The sequence below is a fragment of the Rattus rattus genome, chromosome 8 (genome assembly GCF_011064425.1).
Source record: "Rattus rattus isolate New Zealand chromosome 8, Rrattus_CSIRO_v1, whole genome shotgun sequence".
Taxonomy (NCBI): Eukaryota; Metazoa; Chordata; class Mammalia; order Rodentia; family Muridae; genus Rattus; species Rattus rattus.
In genome coordinates, this window is record NC_046161.1 from 51,915,570 (window position 1) to 51,934,188 (window position 18,619).

General features: G+C 50.8%; 1 protein-coding gene across 1 annotated transcript in view; it reads right to left on the reverse strand.

Moving 5' to 3' along the window:
* Positions 1 to 18,619, reverse strand: part of Ccdc33 (coiled-coil domain containing 33) — a 99,272-nt gene that overhangs the window by 18,362 nt on the left and 62,291 nt on the right. Inside the window, 1 exon segment of the mRNA XM_032910919.1 lies at positions 11,593 to 11,748. Within this exon segment, the coding sequence (XP_032766810.1) occupies positions 11,593 to 11,748 (156 nt within the window).

Below are 18,619 nucleotides of genomic sequence, written 5' to 3' on the forward strand. Positions count from 1 at the left end.
TCCACCTGGACTCTGAGCCTAGCACCCATCGGATTTCACAGAGCTCGCCTTGGCAGCCTTTAGCCCAGGCCTCGGTTGTCTCAGCCCTGTGCTGCTGAAAGCCTCCAGTTCATCTGGGCTATCCACAGCCTGGTAAGCCGGGCAAGCTTCCAGAAACCTTGTGTCTACCTTGGCTTGGTGAGGCTCCAGCCCAGGGTTCCAAGGTCCCTTGAGATCTCCCTCTCACCTGGCCTGTCACCTAGCCCCCTCATGGTTCGCCCTGCCCATCCCTGTCTTCCTGCAGGAATCCCGAGCCAGTGTTAATCCTGCAAGGGCTACTTTGATTGTCAGTCTGACAGGATCTGGGAGAGAAAGGAAGGTGGGCGACAGCACTCATCTCTGTTTCCTCACCAGGGATGCGGTGTGACAGGTGCGTCCTGCTCCTGTGGCCATCAACTGAACCCTCAGCTCATGACCCAGGTTAAACCCTGTCCTCCTAATGCTGCTTCTGCCAGGCACTTCACCACATGATGAGAAATGTAACTAACACATCAAGTCCTGTTTTCTTTCCAGGAAAGAAAACAATAGGAAAACCCAATAGTACCTGGCAGTGATGGAGTGGGGCTTAATGGGTGTCTTACTTAGGTCTCTACTGCTGTGATAGAAACATGATGGCTAAAAGCAGCATGGGGAGGAAAGGGTTTATTTCAGCTTACATCTTCCAGGGAAATCAGGGCCGGAACTCAAGGCAGGAACTTGGAGGCAGAATTGATACAGAGGCCATGAAAGAGTGCTTCGTGCAGGAGTCTTGCTCAGCCTGATTTCCTATACAGCTCAGACCACCTGCCCAGCGGTCTTTCTGCATCACTCGTCATCAAGACAAAACCCAGCAGACTTGCCTATAGGCCCGTCTGGAGGCATGTTCTCAACTGAGACTTCTTCCCACTTTATGTCTAGATTTGTATCAAACCGACCAAAAGCCAGCCAGTACAATAGGGTAGCTCGCTTTGCCTGGGGGTATTCTCCTTGGGTGTCAGGGAATGGCTCTTGCCCATCTCAAACCCAGGACAGTCTTATCAAGCTTGCTCAGTGTCCTGCCTCTGTGACAGCCTCTTCCTTTCCAGCTGCAGGTTCCCCTAAGTGGTCACAGAGTGGGGTGTGAAGATTTTCCAAGGCAGCCCCGACCACTGTCATATAGGATCTTGGAAAGTGAGAGAGATGAAACCTGGTCCCCAAGATTCCTTCCTCAACGGTCCCCTTCACCCAGAACCAGAGGCATTTCATAGCCCGAGAAGCCCTTTCTAGGCTTCTCCTTACACAGCCACCCTATGGCGTATTCTCCCTGCTTAACAGTAAACGATAGAGATTTCTTTGAGCTCTGGCTGGGGGCTGAACAGGCAGCAGGAACCCTGGGTCAGCAAGTAGCTGGCTGGGTGTTTGATGTTTGGTCGGGTGCCGAGAGCTGTGTTAGATGTGAGGAGAATATTCTGGGTTCTCGGGAGGGCTCAGGCCCAGACTTCAGAGCCTTAGGGACTCATCAGGCAGAGCTGAGGACGGTGGGGAACCAAGGAAGATAGCAAGTGGCTATGGATATCTGGGCTTTGGACAGGCTGTGTCTCAAGTAGGAGGTGGTCCGAGGAGAGCAGACTCAGTCCCCAGAGCTTCCGGAGTGTCTCTCATCCCATAAAGAGGAGGAGAGACAAAAGCAAGAGGCTTTCATCATTACCCTCACAGCTCACCACCAGCAAAGTAGGGATCAGGAGGGGGTGTCCACAGAGCCTGATGCGGAAGCTGAGATGCCTCCAGTACCCCTAAAACAGCCACTTGCAGTCCCCGAGCTACCGCTATTCACTGCAGTCCCCGAAGCCCACATATTTGCATATCTGAGAGCAAAAATAATTCTGCTGCCGGCTTAGCACCACCAAGGCTGCAGCCCCCTTTTGTCTGTTTGAATAAGAGCTGGCTAAGGGCGGAAGGATAATTAGTCCCCTGTGTGTAGTGTCCCCCATACCTCCCTTGAAGGTTTAAAGACAGACGCAGACTAAATACTCTGTGCTCACACTCCCACAGACGGCTGACTACGGGATGTCTGCATTGGCAGGAGCCGATAAATGGGCATTTTATCTGATTAAACTGGGAGTGAGCTGGCTGTTCTCTATTATCTGTAGGCTCGATTGGATATTTAGCGCTGTGCATGCGTGTGTGTGTGTGTGTGTGTGTGTGTGTGTGTGTGTGTGTGTGTGTGTGTGTGTGTATGATTTTCTGGTCTGTATCAAGAGAAAATTGGATTGTACTGAGCAGCATTTAATCCAACACACGGGAGTACATTCTAATAGAGTCACAGAGGCGGGAGGGGGGGACAGGAAATGGTGTCCTTGGACAACAGGGGCTTGCTTCTGCATGGGGCCTTCTGAGCTCTGAGGCTGCTCTCCCTTTGCAATCCTGTCCTGGGCACCACCCTTCCCATCTGGTAAGGAGTAAGTGGGAGCACCAGAGGTGCATGCTGGAAAATGTGCCCCTTTAGCCCCGAGAATTCCTGCTTCTGGCTCCATGCTCCTGAAGGTGGCAGTGCACCCTTACGCACACAAAAGAGGCTGTGGGTTGAAACTGAATGGGGTGAGAAGAAAAGAGGGCAGGCATGGGAGAAGGGAGCCTGGGAACAGTGTCCTCTCCCCAACCCCACTAACAGCTACAGCCTGTGATGGAGAATCCAAGAATCCTTTTGAGGGCTGATATACAGTGTATTGGTTAAGGCAGGGGATATAATATACTCCATATCGGGTGCTTCAATCCATTTGTAACTGAACACTGATGTATGGGGGTTTCTCTCCTACTTTTGCATGCTCTGCCCTGTCTTTGTTTACTAGGAAACTGAGGCAGCTTTCTATCCCAGATGGGTTGGGGGAGGGGTATGTGTGTCAGGATCCAGACTTCTGTGTTCTGAGTCAGGATCCTGGCTCACTCAGGCTGCTATGGATTAGAGTCTTAGACCTGAGCTTGTCACTCCTGCTGTTGGCTCCAGTAGATGACAAGATAGGGTTAGGTACCTTAACTGCACAATATCGGGTTGGAAGAAAAACTGAGCTATGACTAAAAGTCTGGGGGCTGAAATTCAGTATTAACACATAGGCTTGGCATTGCATGCCTAGTGTCGTGAGTAGGATGAGAGGGCTGGCAGCTTGCACAAAGGGACCAGCTCTAGTGCCCAGGTCAGCAAATCTCCCCCAGCTCTCCCTGGGTCTGGTGCCTGTGCCTTCTTTGAGAATTGATTACTCAGCCCCAAGAACTAATGACCTCATCTTCTCTACCGTATTTACCGTGGACACCACACCCTTGCCAGCCCAGCACCAGTTAATCAAGGGCAGGATGGTCCATGGATTGGAGCACCAGGCAGTGCTGGCATCTTGCTGAGAGCAAAGCTCGAGGCGCTCCAGCCTCATTAACTGGGATGGAGAGGATGCTATCAAATCCATAGATCGGAGCCCAGCCTGGTCCAGAGAAGGGAAGGCCTGCAGGGGGACTTCCAGGCACAGGTCTTCCAATGATCTCCTCATCTGAACCTCTCCCTGAGGGTGATTTCTCCTCCCTCTGGGGACCCTTGCCCTGGGTGCTCACTCCTCCTTAGCATCTCTTAGCCAGATCCTTCAGGTACTTGGACCAGGTCCGGAGCTGGCCAGTCCACACCCCAGCAGCCTTTCAGTTCTCTACCCTACACTTAGAAGACTTCTCTCTCCTTTCTAGAGGGCTATCCTCTCCCCATTTCACAGATAAAGAAACTGAGGTCTAGAAGGGAAAGGATGAGCTTGGGTTCAGTTCTGGGAGAAGACTGTGTTCTGGTCCAGGTCGCTTCCTTCTCCCACGTCCTGTGGGTCTCTCTGCTGGCCCAGGGCTTCTGAGCACAGGTATCCTTGGATGGAGTGATCTTTCTGTGACTGTTACTTGACGACTGGGTGAGCTGTACTCTCTCCCCTTTCCCTGGTCAGTCTAAAAGGTCCCACGAGCACACTCATTGGCCAGCCTCCTGAAGAGTGGTCAGCTCGTTAGAGTCCCAGTGCAATGCAACCCACACTTGTCTGTCCTCTCAGAGACCTCAAGGTAAGTCGGGAAGACTGATCCTTGTACTTAATATCAGAGAGGTGGAGCGACTTCTCAAAAGTCACATAGCTCTTGGCAGAAATCTGCTAGAACTTCCCAAATTAGTGGTGGGCTCCATGTACTGAGGTCACAAGATGCTGGAAAAGCGGGCTGAATGAACGAATTCACACGATAGTCTTTGGGGAGGTAGGAGGCAGCTGGGGCACACAAAGAAGAATTCTTGATGTTTTCAATCCTAGTATGCATCGAACCCCTTCTTGGCTCCTTGAGCCTCCACTTAACTGGCCCAAGTCCTCTTTCTTCCTTGGTCTCTGAGGTCCCTTCTTTCTGCTTTCTGAAGCTGACTTGCTTGTCTGGGCCTCTGCAGGCACCCTGGTTAATCACTGCAGAGATCCCTCCAGGCCACCCCCAGTATCTTTAAGTCCAATAGGGGTGGCAGGTCCAGGCATGTCCTAAATCACCATCCCTGGGCTTAGGCCTGAACCTTAAAGTTATTTGGTAATCAGCCTTCTGGAGGATGTGTGGCTTCAGGCACCGCTTGATGCTGTAGGGCAGGGGATGCTGGGCCCTTGGGTCTCTGTCTAGGAGACAGTCTAGTGGTGTGGGTGGGGCTATGTCTCCCTGGTCAGTTGGAGTAAACCCTTCCAGTGGGCAGTGGTTTTCAAAGCTGGACAGCACTGGTTTCTACCAGCTCCGGGGCTGGGGGTTGGGAGGGGGTGGGAGTGGGGGAGGGGGGCTGGCCAGCAGGGGGCCTTGCCCAGCCTGCTTGCTCCCAGCACACACCCACCGAGAGACAATAAATCGACAAACACTTAATCTCTCTGCAAATTGAAACACAGCCGTAAATATCTGGCGCATCCCAGTAGCTGAGTTATGAGTCTCGTTTATTAATCTCTTTAGTCTCAGGTGATGGATGGAGAAGGAGAATGGCCCGTCTGAGACGCAGCGGGGAAGGGGAGGGTGAGGAACAGCAGGCAGGGGTCTGGGGACAGGCTCTGGAGATAGAGCCATGGGGGAGGCCTGGAGATTTGTGTCTGTTCTTTTTAGTCTCGGAGGGTCTTGGGGGAGGGGGTGTTTTCATTTCCACTGCTCACACTCTTGTTAACTTTCCCCAGCCTCAAGAGGGAGCAAGGAGACAATATTCCTTTCATTTAACAATGAGAAGGTGGGATCAGAGAGGTGGAATGATTTCTCCAATCTCACACAGCCCTGGTGGTAGACAGAAGCTAGCCTTCTGCAGAGGAGACTACGGATCCTGTGTGGGATGATGGCCTCTCCCCTCTCCACGGTCTCCCTTTACTTCCCAAAGGTTTAGTAATTCATTCTCTTTCTCCTTTCTCACCCTTCTCTCCCCATGCTCTCTCTGTGTGCCCCTCTCCCTCCTCCTTTTTCTCCTCTTTGACCCTCTCCCTGCTACTGTGTCTCTCTCCCCTTCCTTCTCCCAGCATCTCTCTCTCCTCTTTCTTTCTGTATGTGTGTGATGTGTGTATGTATGTATTGATGTGTGTGTGTGTGCATGTGTGCATGTGTGCATGTGTCCAGTACACACTGAGGAAGCAAAGGTAGGCACAGGAAAGAGAAGGAGCTGTTGAGGTCTCAGCTGGCTGTGACTTTTACACATTCACTGCATTTATTTTTAGAACCTCTTCCCCTTAGTTCCCTGGTTAGGAGGTGCAGAAGCACAGGTCCTTGGGATGACGTCTAGCCTGCAGGAGCAGGGCCTATGGGGCTTTTGTAAGTGCAAGGTGGACATGTGCCTTGAGGTCAGAGGCAGAGAACTGGTGCTGTGTGGGTGACAAGAACTGGGTAGACCATTTGAGGCAGAGAAACTGGGGACAGTAGAGCCGGAGGGGTAAGAGGGATGGGATAACAGCTAAGCGGAGAAGATGGCTGCTGGCTTGGGTGTTGTGACCTGAAAGGCACCCAGGCAGGTGAATATTTTGGCACTGAGGTGAGCACAGGTGGCTCCTGCTCTTGGTCGCCTGGGTTTTTGTCTGTCTCCTCTGCCTTTTGTCTCTACGGTTCTGCAGAGGTGATGGTTATAACAATGGAAGATGTCCTCTCAGGGCTAAGGGGATCTTCCTCTCGGCCTTTACGAGACCTGTTCTGCACGCCCAGCCAGCTCATGGTACCCTGGGTTGAGGCTGCGTGAATAAAGTCTAGGGGAACATTGGGCTTCCCTCTGGTGACTACTGCTGGTAGCCGTAGAGGTTCCCTACGTGGGATGCATCCTCTGCCACCAGGTGGCGCTGACGGAGCCAAGGCTGGCTTTGAGCCTCCTGTCCCCTGGGTGGGGTCTGGGGGGGAAGGATGGAGGCTCCAGCCGCATTTCAGAGGCTCAAGGAACTAGGGCACATCTGCTCCGATGTCTTCTGCTGACAGCGGCAGGAACTGGGGCCCACAGAGCCGAGTGGAGTTCAAGGTTACTTCAAGGAGAAATGAGAGTGAGGGCAGGGCCTAGTATGGAGCCAGGCCAGGAGAGGCTGGGCCCTGCGGTCATAGGCTGTTGAAGGAAGCAGGGAATATGAAGGGGTCGAATAAGGCAGGCCTGGAGCAGAAAATTTCCATGCCTTAGAGGTGACCAGAGTAGATTTTCCCAGAGCAAATAGGGCAATTAGTTGGCCATGCGAAGAAGGAACAGAGGCTCCAGGTCACAGGGATCTTTACTATGTGACCACCTCCCCGCCCCTTTCTCAAGGCTGCACTGGTCTTCTCTACTTCCCAAGGGAGCAGCTCTCCCATGTTACAAACAATCAGGGCACAGGGACACGAAGTGACAGAACTGGGCAGGCACAGCAGAGATCCCTCCCCGCCCCCCCCCCGCCCCTGTGCCAATCTGGGGAGGGTGGCCTTGGCCTGGGGAGTCTGAGCTTCTCCTGAGCCTGCACTTCTTCAGCCCTGCGCCTCAGGTGAAGACAGGCCTTTCCCTCCAGGGGCAAATGGGGCCCTGTCAGGGGGAGTCACCCTACCACCCCTAAGTGCAGTTTAAACAGGACAAGGACAGCTAGCGACTTAAAGAGTCCTTGAGGTCAAGGTTGGAAGCCTGTAGGACTCACAGGAAAGGAAAAGAAAGGCTTGGCTTGGAGGTGGGGTAAGGGCTTGGGGGTGGGAGGAGGGTGGGGAAAGGCTTTCAAAGAGAGAATGAAAGAAATGAGTTATTCCAGTGTGGGGAGCTCGGAAAAACTCCACTGAATCTTTTAACAACCCTGTCAATTATTCATCTTCTAGTATGTGGGCCCTCTGGTAGGCCACAGAGAGAGAAAAAAGAGAGGGAGGGAGGGAGTGGGGGATAAAATCAGAGAGAAATGGGAATATACAGAGACAATGGCATGAGTGTGTGTGTGTGTGTGAATACATATGGATATGTACAAGCGTGTGTACATGTGTGTATGAGTGTGTGTATGACTGTGTGTGTGTGGATATATACAAGTGTGTGCACAGGTCTGTATGTGTATGATTGTGTGTGCATGAATATGTACAAGTATGTGCACAGTGTGTATGTGTGTATATGATTGTGTGTGCATGGCTATGTACAAGTATGTGTATATGTGTGTGTGAGTATGTATATGACTTTGTGTATATGTTCATGGATATGTACAAGTGTGTGCATATGTGTGTATGTGTGTGTATGGTTGTGTGTGTATGATTGTGTATATATGTGCATGGATATATACAAGTGTGTGCATATGTATGTATATATGTGTATATGAGTGTGTGTGTGTGTGTGTGTGTGTGTGTGTGTGTGTGTGTGTGTGTAGGGCAATGGAGGGGAACAACCCTTGTTTAAACCCCTGGATGGAAAAGACACTGAATAGCTTATCTAAAGCCTGGTCCTCCTCCTTCAGGAAGCCTTCTTTGGTCCCCTCTCCTTCTTGCTCTCTTCCCTCTTTCAAGAAGATCCTCTGGATCATGTCCCCTGCTGTCTGTCCCTCACATATTTGTGCTTGTCTGCTCCATGTGGCTGATGATCTGTGGCTGTTTGCATCTGAGGAGATCTCCAGTTCTCAGTCCTCTATCACCTCTCTTGCCCCCATGGCTTTACTGGGCACTCCTTAGACTGGGTCACCCTAGGCTTCTGACTAGTTGGAGCTGTCTCCTGAGTGGAACCCCTCAGTCACCTGCTGTGGCTCTGGCACCAGGAGACACGAGCCAGCTAGCATGAAGTAGTTCAGGTGTCCACGGGCTAAGGAAGAAATGCTGGCAAAGTAGGTCTTGGGAGAGCTGTGCCCTTCAGAGTGACTAAGTTCAACCAACACTGCCAAAAACATATGTTCTGGGCTGCTCGTAAGGTACACAAATACTTCCTTTAGCTCTGCCTGGGATCTTACCCTTGATCTCAGTGAGCCCACCCAGTACTGAGTTTTTTTTACTGCCCTAAAAAAAATCCTTGAAACGAATGCTTCAGAGATAAGTGTCGAGATGGTAAGGAATTGCTGGGCTTTGTAGGAGTTCCAGCCGGGGTCTGTATGCTGTGAGGGGAAGGGACCACTGCATAGAAAACCAAAGACCACATCCTCTCCCTGCTCCTCTGTCCCAAAGAGCTTCCTTCCTACAGAATATTCGATTTTCAGTGATCCCAAGTAGGCTCCTCCCCAGGAGGGAGCCAGAGACAAAATGGATTTGAGGCTCTGGGGAACACATGGCGACACCAGACAGAGACTGAGGCGCCACTAAAGTCAGGTGACGCTGAGAGGCTCAGGCAAGGCCACAGGAGAGAGCAGAGGGGGGCACTCATTCATTCTTGGGTCACTGCACAACTGTGTCACAAGGCACTCTGCCTCACCCGCAGGCTCTGCTGTTGACACTCCCTGACACATGTCCCGAGTCACATACCTCATGACTGTGTAACTGCCACTCAGGTGCCTCAGGGTCCGCAGGTATCTGCTGCTATAAGTCTGTGCCTTTGCTCTGTCCACAATTATGCCTCCGTGCCCTGGAGTGCTGGGTGACATCATCCTACACCAGCATCTATTGCTATGCAGCCACATACCTGGGCTCCATGGCTATATTCTGTTGCTTGTCACTGTTTCCTGGTTGCCTGATTTCATCCATTGCTATGTAATTTTCTTCGGTTGCCATGGAGCAGTGACCCACGGCTGCATAGCTGCCTGTGATTGGCGTGGAACTGCTGCTACCCAGCTACATTCTATCACTTGCAACTGGGCGCTATGGCTATGGGGAGGCAAGGTGCATGGCTGTGTTTCTGCCCTCATCTTTCTGGTCTTCAGCCTGTAGCTGTGTGGGGTAGCAACCAGGACAGAGTGGTGGTAAGGGGGGTTGCGGGGAGAGCAGGGGCGGGGAGAGTGTCCGGGTACTGTGTTGAAGTGCTCAATCAGGCATGGGAAGATAAAAGCTGAAGCCAAGAGTCAGAAGGAGGGTTCAAGGTTAGAATGGGTCTGGAGTAGACCGGAATAAGGGAAAGAAGGCTAGACCCATTACCTTTCACAGGGTATGGAAGGTGGGTTAGCTAAGCACTGGCCTCCACAGCTACCTGACATTCCTCGGATGTTACATAGCATGGGTTGATAAATCAGGAAGCCATGGGCTGGTATCACATGACTTCTGGACCAGGTCATAGCCACCGTTGGTAAAATGAAAAGCAGGTTCCTCATGGTGGTTATTCTTGCTCAGAGTTTTTCCTAATGACTGACCTTAGCTTCCCAGGCTGCAGTCTGGTCCCTCTCCTCCAGTTTAATCCTAAAGTTAAGGTCAAGACTGACTGCCTGTCTATCTGTGTTACACCATTCTTCCTTATATTTAAAGCCGTGGCCTCAAATGTCCACCCATCAGATCCATCTTACCCTGAAAGGCTCTTTCCCTCCCAAGCTGTTTTCCCCTCCCTTTCCCATTATCATCATCCTTAATCAATTTTATAGGTCCAGTGAGCCTCCTGCCCAGCCATCCCACCCCTTTTATGTCTTCCACCACAGACAAACACACATGTATACATGTTTACTATTGCGCACGATCCAGGCCCTCAAAATCGCTACCCTCAGCTCAGGCCTTACCAGAGATCTCGACCACTCCTGAGGCTTGGCACCGTTCACTCCTTGCTCACGCTATGTCTAGGATGTTAGTGGTGGACTTGGGTGTCCAGACAGTTAGCATTGTCTGAATCTCTGCTCTTAGAGGTAGTGTGACTCAGGGGTGAGCTCTGTCTTCTGGGGTAGGGTAGGACTGAGGCTTGGTTTGCTCATATGCAGGTAGTAGGGTAAGGGCTCACTGTACCTCTCTGGTGGTAACCAGGGAGGACCACTGTCACCCTCTCCTTTCCTCTGCCCTTTTTTTTTTTTTTTTTTTGGTTCTTTTTTTTTCGGAGCTAGGGACCGAACCCAGGGCCTTGCGCTTCCTAGGTAAGCGCTCTACCGCTGAGCTAAATCCCCAGCCCCTCCTCTGCCCTTTCTTGTATGACTCCTTCTTTCTTCCTTCCTTCCTTCCTTCCTTCCTTCCTTCCTTCCTTCCTTCCTTCCTTCCTTCCTTCCTTCTTTCCTTTCATTCTGCACTGGCTTTTAAAAACAAACCCTTTTTTTTCCTATACTGCTTTGGGGCCAGGCTGTGCAGGTCGATAAGAATTGGTTTACTCTTGCCATTCCGAATCTCTCAGGCTGAACTCTGGTGGCTTGGACTTAGTGGCTGGGCTGGAGGTGGCTGCAGAACTCAGCTTCTCCACTGGGTAAAAGTGGAGTGTGTATGCCAGAAATGTCCCTGAGAACTGTTCCTTGGACAGGAAGGCTCTGCTCTTGGGGAGGTGCTCCATGTAGGGACATCTTGGCTACACCCAGCAGACAGTAGCCTTTCTTATCCTCTGCTGTTCTATTTCAGAAAGGTGCCAAGTGTCAAGGGCAGGTGAGGAGGCTGTCAGTGGAGAAGGGCAAGTCCTCACAGGAGGAGACCTGAGGATTAGACCGGTGGCTTTGCCTGGGGCCTTTCCTTGGGATCTTTGGAGCAGGATTTGCTCATGGGGTCTCCTGTGGAGGGTTCTAGAAGCCATATATGGAATCATTTGTGGCCATTGACTGGAGTGGTGATGCCTCCCCTAGGGACCTCAACTGGGTTGTTGTTTGGGTTGGGGTATGTTCTTCTGCTGTCCGTACCAAGAGGCTGAGACTCGGAAATGACCCATCCTGAGGCCAGGTCCCAACACCAAAGACACAGACCCTGTGCCTGAAAATAGTGGGATTTGTTTGTTTGATTTTATGTACAACTCAACTGCTCATTTTACAGAGTCTCTTGGGGTCTTCCCATGGCCTAAGGGACATACTCTGAACTGGTCATAACTGAACAGGCTTTGCAGAAATTTCTCATAATTTCCATGAGAGTCTACCTAAGAGGCGAAGAAACGTCAAAGGGGGTTACACCTTCCTACTACTACTCTGGGGGTGACTCGCATGCAGAGTGTGCCCAAGAAGCAGTCCACTTGCCACCTGGGGAGTCCAGTCTCAGTGGTGGCTTTTGAGGCCCCCTTCCCATTACCCTGTTCCAGCACAAGTCCTCTGTGACCTAGGGAGAAGCACTCACCACATCGCGGGGCTGAAGCTCCTCTGCTTCCTGAGAGGAGTCTAAGGAGCTCACGGACCAGGACTCATGGATGGCACCCAGATTCTCATCTAGGGTCTTGGGGTTGAGGGTGGGCAGAGCCTTGCTGTTGTTTGGTGTCAAGAAGTTTTCTGGCCTCTAAAACGAATGGAGAGAGACTTTGAGCCGCCCTCCCATGGTGCCTCCTATACTTCAAGCATTCTGGCATGGCTCCGGGGACCCCACATGCCTGTCCTCCGTACACTCCCTGCCACCTGCCTCTTGCTCACTGTTGTCCCAGCTGCAGTGCCCCGCAGCTCCTCTAACAAACCCACCGATTCCCTGCTTCAGGACCTTTGCGTCTGCTTCTTTCTCTACCCAGAGATCCTTATACAACTGTCCCTGTACCATCATTTGGGTCTCTCCCATGTACAATCTTTTAGAAGCCCTACCCTTTGACACAGAAGCTACCCAGACTCTAAAGCAAGCCCACTATTCAAAGCATACCATTTTGTGGCGTTCAGAGTACTTATTCTACGAAAACGCAATTCAAACAGTGGGTTTACTTATCAACTCTCTCTGCCTTCCTCCAGTATTCACAAGATTCAACTTTCATGCAAACAAGGGCGTCATTATTATCCCTAGTGTCTTGTTCACTGTAGGTGCTCAATAAATGTTTACAGATGCTCAGAAAGTGTACCATCCATGGAGATGACTTCCGAAACATCCCATTCTTTTTATCTCCCTTTCTATCTCTCCTCTATTACTGCTCAGTTTGATCACCCCTACGGTGTGCACTCTGGTGAGCCCTTCTTCTTCATGACCTTCCCTCTTCCTCCTGTCTTGGGAAGCCCTGGGCCTCTGCTCTTTCTTGGTTAATGGTTTTTGGGGTTGTTCTAGCCCTATGTCTTACTATATTTTTACTACCTATATTTTTACCACATTGCTCTGTGGTTCTAGGCTTGTTTCTTTTCTTTTTTTTTTTTTTTCAGAGCTGGGGACAGAACCGAGGGCCTTGCGCTTGCTAGGCAAGCGCTCTACCACTGAGCTAAATCCCCAACCCCTCCTATTTTTTTCCTAATAAAACATCATGTTCTTTGGGCTTAGGGACATGTATCAGTAGTCTTTTCTTGGGGATAGTCACTTTAAAACATGTTTGGGGCCGGTGAAATGTCTCCACAGATAAAGGTGCTTACTGCCAAGCCTAAAGACACGAATTTGATCCCTGGGACCCGTGTGTTGGAAGGAGAAAGTCATCTTGTCCTTTGACTTCTACACATGCACCATGGCACAGGTAGACGTGTGCACAGACATACACAAGATAAAAAATGTAATTTTTTTTAATTAAGGAAAACGTGTTTGAAACCCATTGTTATTTCTACCATCTGCCCATTGTTTGAAGCATCACACAGTCTCGGGGGTTGCAGAGGCCTCAAAGGTGACCGGGTCTCATCCTGCACTAGCTGTTGGAATCCCTGCTCAGCAGACATACTATCCACTGAGTGGTGTCTGCTAGAAGCAAACAGAGCCATGGGCCCAGTGCCAAACAGGAGGGACACGCTCAGGGCTCTGGGTGCTCCAGCGCCTGTCTCTACACAACTAAAGTAAGAAGGGTGTGGGTGTGCCTCACGGTGTGACAACTCACACATCTGGACTAGATAACCGAGGAAGACGAATTAGTGACCCGAGGCTGACTTTAGCAGGCCATTGGTTGCATGTCCTAGACAAAGTTTCTGTGTTTTTAAATCTGTGAACACTAGTTCTGCTTTTTGCCTCACTGCTCCTTTTTGAAGAGGGGCAGGGTTCACTTAGATGTCCCAAATGGCACACCTTTCTATGCTCTGAAAGTGCCCAGGGCAGCATCCAAGTCACAGAGTTTGGGGTTTTCTGAGTGAGTGTTTGGATTAGGAAAAGCACCACATATGTCTCCTACTCAGAGATCCTGAGCACTTGGGGATGGGAAATTGATTCAGAGGTGAAGAGCAGTAGCTGCTCTTCCAAAGGATCTGGGTTCTAGTCAGGATTCCCAGTGCCTACATGGAGGCCCAGAGACATCTGTGATTCTAGTTCAGGGGATCTGGTGCCCTCTTCAAACTTCTGTGGACACTAGGCATGCATATAGTGCACAAGAACATAGGCAGGCAAAATATTCATACGCATAAAGTAAAATGAATCTTAGAAGTGGTGAACATCAGACTGGGGGGTATTATGAAGGGCTTATTGGATGAAATGGTAGGTGTATGTTGGGGGTAGAAAAATAAGGAATAACTACCCGGGGCAAAGACCACCTCCCTAGTGACCAGGTAGGCCAAGCTTGGGTAAGATGCTGATTCAGGACCTGTAATGACATTTCTCCTCATTTCCAGGCAGAAAGCCAATCTCAATGCCCTGGATTTCATAGACTGCCATCTAATCCAGTTAGAGGAGGAAGTAGGACTAATGAAATCAAAAGAGGTCTCCAGAGGTGCCCCAGTCATTACAGAGAGCAAGAGCAATTGTTGAGGGAGTCACCTCCCCCACAGCCTGTCTCCCTGCTGTCCATCCTGGATGGTATCAGGAGCAGCTAGGCCAACTCAGTGATGTGGAATTCGTGTTTTTGGGTCAGGGTTACAGACCCAGCAGATATTTTTAGACAGATTCTGATACTATGTATAAATTCCTTTAATTTCATGAAAAGATAAATTAAAAACGGGACTCTCAGTCCAGAATGGTGAATTCACCCCACCAGTCTCTGGTAGGCAGGGGAGTGTACTGAGAAGGAGGGAAGGCAGAGGAAGGAGGAGGGGGCAGGCTGCTGGAGGGCAGGAGAGAGCAAAACTGTGTGGATGAACTGCCTATTCAGGCCTGGTCTGGCTTGGCTCACCCTGTTCTTTTCTGTGTGCTCACCCCACAAGCTTGTTTATTTGCTTTCTATTTGGCAGGCCTGCTGGGGCAGCATGGGGCTGACAAGTGGCCCCTCAGTCTGTAGCTCCGTGGTGGCACCAGATCCTGCTTCATTAGGGCTGTAATTGGGGACTGACTTTGAAAGCTCAAAGAGATGCACGGCCATGCACCAGCTCAGACTCAGTACCCAGCCCAGCCCCTGTGCTGTGCCAGCTGCTGCACACCACGTGAGAAACACGGTGGGAGAAGATGTCCAGCAGACACTCTTAGCATCAGAGTGGGGTCTGTGGAGACAGGCTGGGCCAATGGCAATCCAAGCTGGCAGCTTCTTAGGTCACCTGTCTCCCCTCCCTACTCTCGAAACCTCTGTTGCCCTCCTCCCTACTCCATCCCCTAGATCCCTGGACATGCAAAATGCAACAGCTCCGGCTTGCACTGGCAATTACAAAGCAACCCGGCTGCAGCTGCTGTCCGTGGTGCTGAAAGCGCCCGCTTTCCGGCCAGCCTACCTCTCTCCCCGCCTTGAGCTTTCTTGGTGGGGAACACAGGCTCTTAATTCAATTAGCTGGCCCTGAACCCTCCCCAGGGAGCCTGGAGCGGAAACTGACAAATTCAGTTTAACAAAGACATTTGTCCCCCGCCCGGCCAGGCTTAGGGCTCTGCTCTCCTGTATCCCGCTCATTAGGTATCTAACAAAGTGCGTCCTAAGAAATCTGCTTCCAATCGCTAGTAATTCAGGAGGCCTGATACAATTTTCTGCCTGATAAGGGTGGCTCGCCCGCTGGCAAGCACCATAATGAGCCCTGTGCAGTGGCTCCCTGATCAGCCACTGCTTTGTCATTTCCTGTGGCTGCAGTCGTAGGTTCTTATCTCTTCAGCTGTAGGCTGGGCTCAGACAGCAGGCCTCTTCAAGAGGGCTTGCCTCCCCATGCATACGGCCAGCCTCATTTGTGGCATTCTGAGAGCCTTTGCAGCTGAGGCAGGTTTGAGCATCTGAGTGGCTCTTCCAGAATCTGGGTCTCACAAACAAGTCCAGGGTCACCGCTCACTACAGTATCCATATGCCCCCTCAGGCTCTAGGCACTTACACCCCCATGTCATGGTTCATGCTGGACCTGGATACACCCCCGCTTTCCCAATTTCCAAGCCACTATCTGAAGCATAACTCAAACCACACCTCTGGATGACTCTTCTCCTGCCCTTTGTATTCTCAAAGTAGCATCTCGCCCTGGATGCTTAATATCACAGGTGAGTCGTTGTTGGAGTGCTTTATTGCTAGGTACAGGTCAGGGGCCGAGTAAGTAAGTGTGTGTGTGTGTGTGTGTGTGTGTGTGTGTGTGTGAGAGAGAGAGAGAGAGAGAGAGAGAGAGAGAGAGAGAGAGAGAGAGAGAGAGATCTTGGCTGGGCTAGGGATCGTCTGGCTTGGCTGGAGGACTGGGCTGGAGTGGCCTGATCTTGATTTGGGAAAATTCCTAGGCCAGCTCGCACTTTCTTATAAGTTGTTTTTTTCCCCTACAAGCATCTACACTATTTTTTTCTTTCTTCTCATGCCTTCAACCAACAAATTATGCATTCGGCTTGCAAGGAAAGCAGCACAGAGGAGGCTTCAAACCTCCAGGTTCCTCAGCCTTCCTGGCATCTGACTTAGGACACTATTTCTTGAAGGGCATCGCAGGCTCACATTCTCAAGGCAACAATGGCCCCGAGGCTGCTGATAAATTAGAGATGAGCCCGCATCAGGCTTCCTGAGTTACCTGTGCCTGGAAGCAGCCTTGATCTTGGTCTAAGACTCAGAAGCAGGTTTTTAAATATCTACTTTTTCCATAGCCCCAGCTCTAGTCAGCGTATGTGGGGAAATTTAGCAAATTTGACCTCTGGAGAGATAGATAATCACCCTTCTCATTTCTTCACTCTCAGGAAACTTTCTGTGAGGGCTGAGAGCAGAACAGCTCAGTAGGTAAGGGTGTTCGCCACCAAGACTGAGAACCCAAGTTTGATCCTTAGGGCTCACATAATGGATGGAGAGAAAGGGAGATGATGACTCCTGCAAGTTGTCCTCCAACCTCCACATGGAGGGTGGACAGGGGACACACACACACACACACACACACACACACACACACACACACACAAATGTTAGGCGGAAATTGCTGTGAAAATAAATGCAGTGCTGGTGATGTTTATCTTCAGCCCTTGACAAGGCCTTCTGATGTCTGCATGAGCGGAGAGCTGGTGGAGCAGCTGTCAGGAAGGGCAGGTGCTGAGTGATAGATTACGGGGGTTCTGCTATTCCCCTGTCCCAAGGCCCCACCCCCATCCCTGAGCTCAGTATGCTTGTCAGCAGCTCTGGAGAATATGCTGAGAGCTCCCTTCCTGGGTGCTTGCACGACCTTGCTTTGGGCTCCCAGTCCAGGCCCCAGCTCCCTCGTCAGCACCTGCTACCTTCCTGAGTTTATAAGATTATAACTCCCTCTACAGATGAGGAAAGGAAAGCTCAGAGAAGACCCAGGATCCAAATCCAGGACTGAAGATGAACAGTGTGTATTATAGACTGAGCATTTGGACTATAGTCATGGATGACCTGGATCCTGAGGTGACAGATAGGTAGAACTCTCTGTGTGTTATAAAATCAACATCTGGAGTGACCTTAAGCCTAGAAAATGGGCTGAGATGACAATGAGGCACTGCAAGCATATTTTTCGCTAAGTTTGAGAGAGCAGAAATACATGAGGGTGGGCTGTCCCCCTCAGGTGCCACAGACTGCATCCCAGACCTCGGTGCCTCTCACGGCCTCAGAAGAATTCAAACAAGCAAACTCTGGCTTCATGGAAGGGAAGCATGTGTTTAAAAAAGGAGCGATGGTCTTGTGCTACCCAGCAGTGCCAAGGGCATTTCACTGACTTGGAGACATTATTAAGAGAAGACAGGACAAGAGAAGGTAAACACGAGTGAAGTCTGTGAAAAGTCCATCAGGGAGGAGGACTGGTGCAGGCAGGGGAGGGTGAATGAAGTGCTGTGGAGATGCACACTTGGAATTGCAGCCCACAGAAAGCTGAGGCAGTTGGGTCATAAGTCTGAGGCCAGCCTGGGCTACATACAGGAAGACACTGTTTCAAAAAAGGAAAGCAGTAGATGCCAGGGGGTCTGACATCAACATGGGAGCTGAGTTCCCTGGACATGAGCTCAGGAAGAAGACAGGCCACTGGGAGAAAACACACAGAGGAAGGAAAAGGTTTACAAGGCTCTTTAGAGGGTAGATAGGGCTTCCTGGAAGTGAGGGAACTCCTGTCATGAGAAGCAAGCTAACAAGTCTATAGGACCGTGTCCTCTGTGTGTGTGTGTGTGTGTGTGTGTGTGTGTGTGTGTGTGTGTGTGTGTGTGTGTACTTTCTGAGGTAGGCTGTATGGGAAGAGTGACATGGGAGACAAGAGACTGTGGTGTCCATTTTGTCCTTGGAGCATACAGTACCAGTGAAGGCAACCAACCCAAGAGTGGTGGAAAGCAGGTGGGAACCTTGGAAGACAGGGTGATGAGTTCTGCTCCACTCCTTGCATCTATGACCCAAGGGCCAGAGCGGTCCTGGGGGAAACACAGGCTTTCTTTTACCACCCACACCTGTCCCTTGCTTCTACTGTGGATTGGAAAACCCTCCAGACTGCACCTGAGCTGCTGAGGGAACGATGTTGTGAGGAGGGGTGGTACAGAGCTTTCTGTCTCCTGCCTTCTGACCAGGAAGAGTGAGAGCAGAGAGCATGGTGGGGGAGGGGCTTCAGGAAAGGCAGCCAGGGGGCAAGCTTGAATGCTGACAGGAGAAGGATGTCTTTTCTGGGCCCATCCTCTGATGATTGTGTTCTCAGAGCTGGACTCTGAGGGTGGGAATAGAGCCTTCCAAAGGACTGACTGACTGAGGCAAGAACTCTGTGACCCAGGATACCGACTGTCTAGGCAGACATGTTTGGTGGGGAAATGAAGGTAATTTTGGCTCAGGATTCCTCTAAGGACAAATCCAAAGCAAGCATATGAGGCTTTCAAAGATTCCTTCAAAGCCTGTTTGATTATATTGTCCTCTGTTTTCTCACTCCAGCCAGCTGACTGACTTTCACTCTGGTTATGAAGGCACCAAGGCACTCCTTTATGTGGTCTCAGT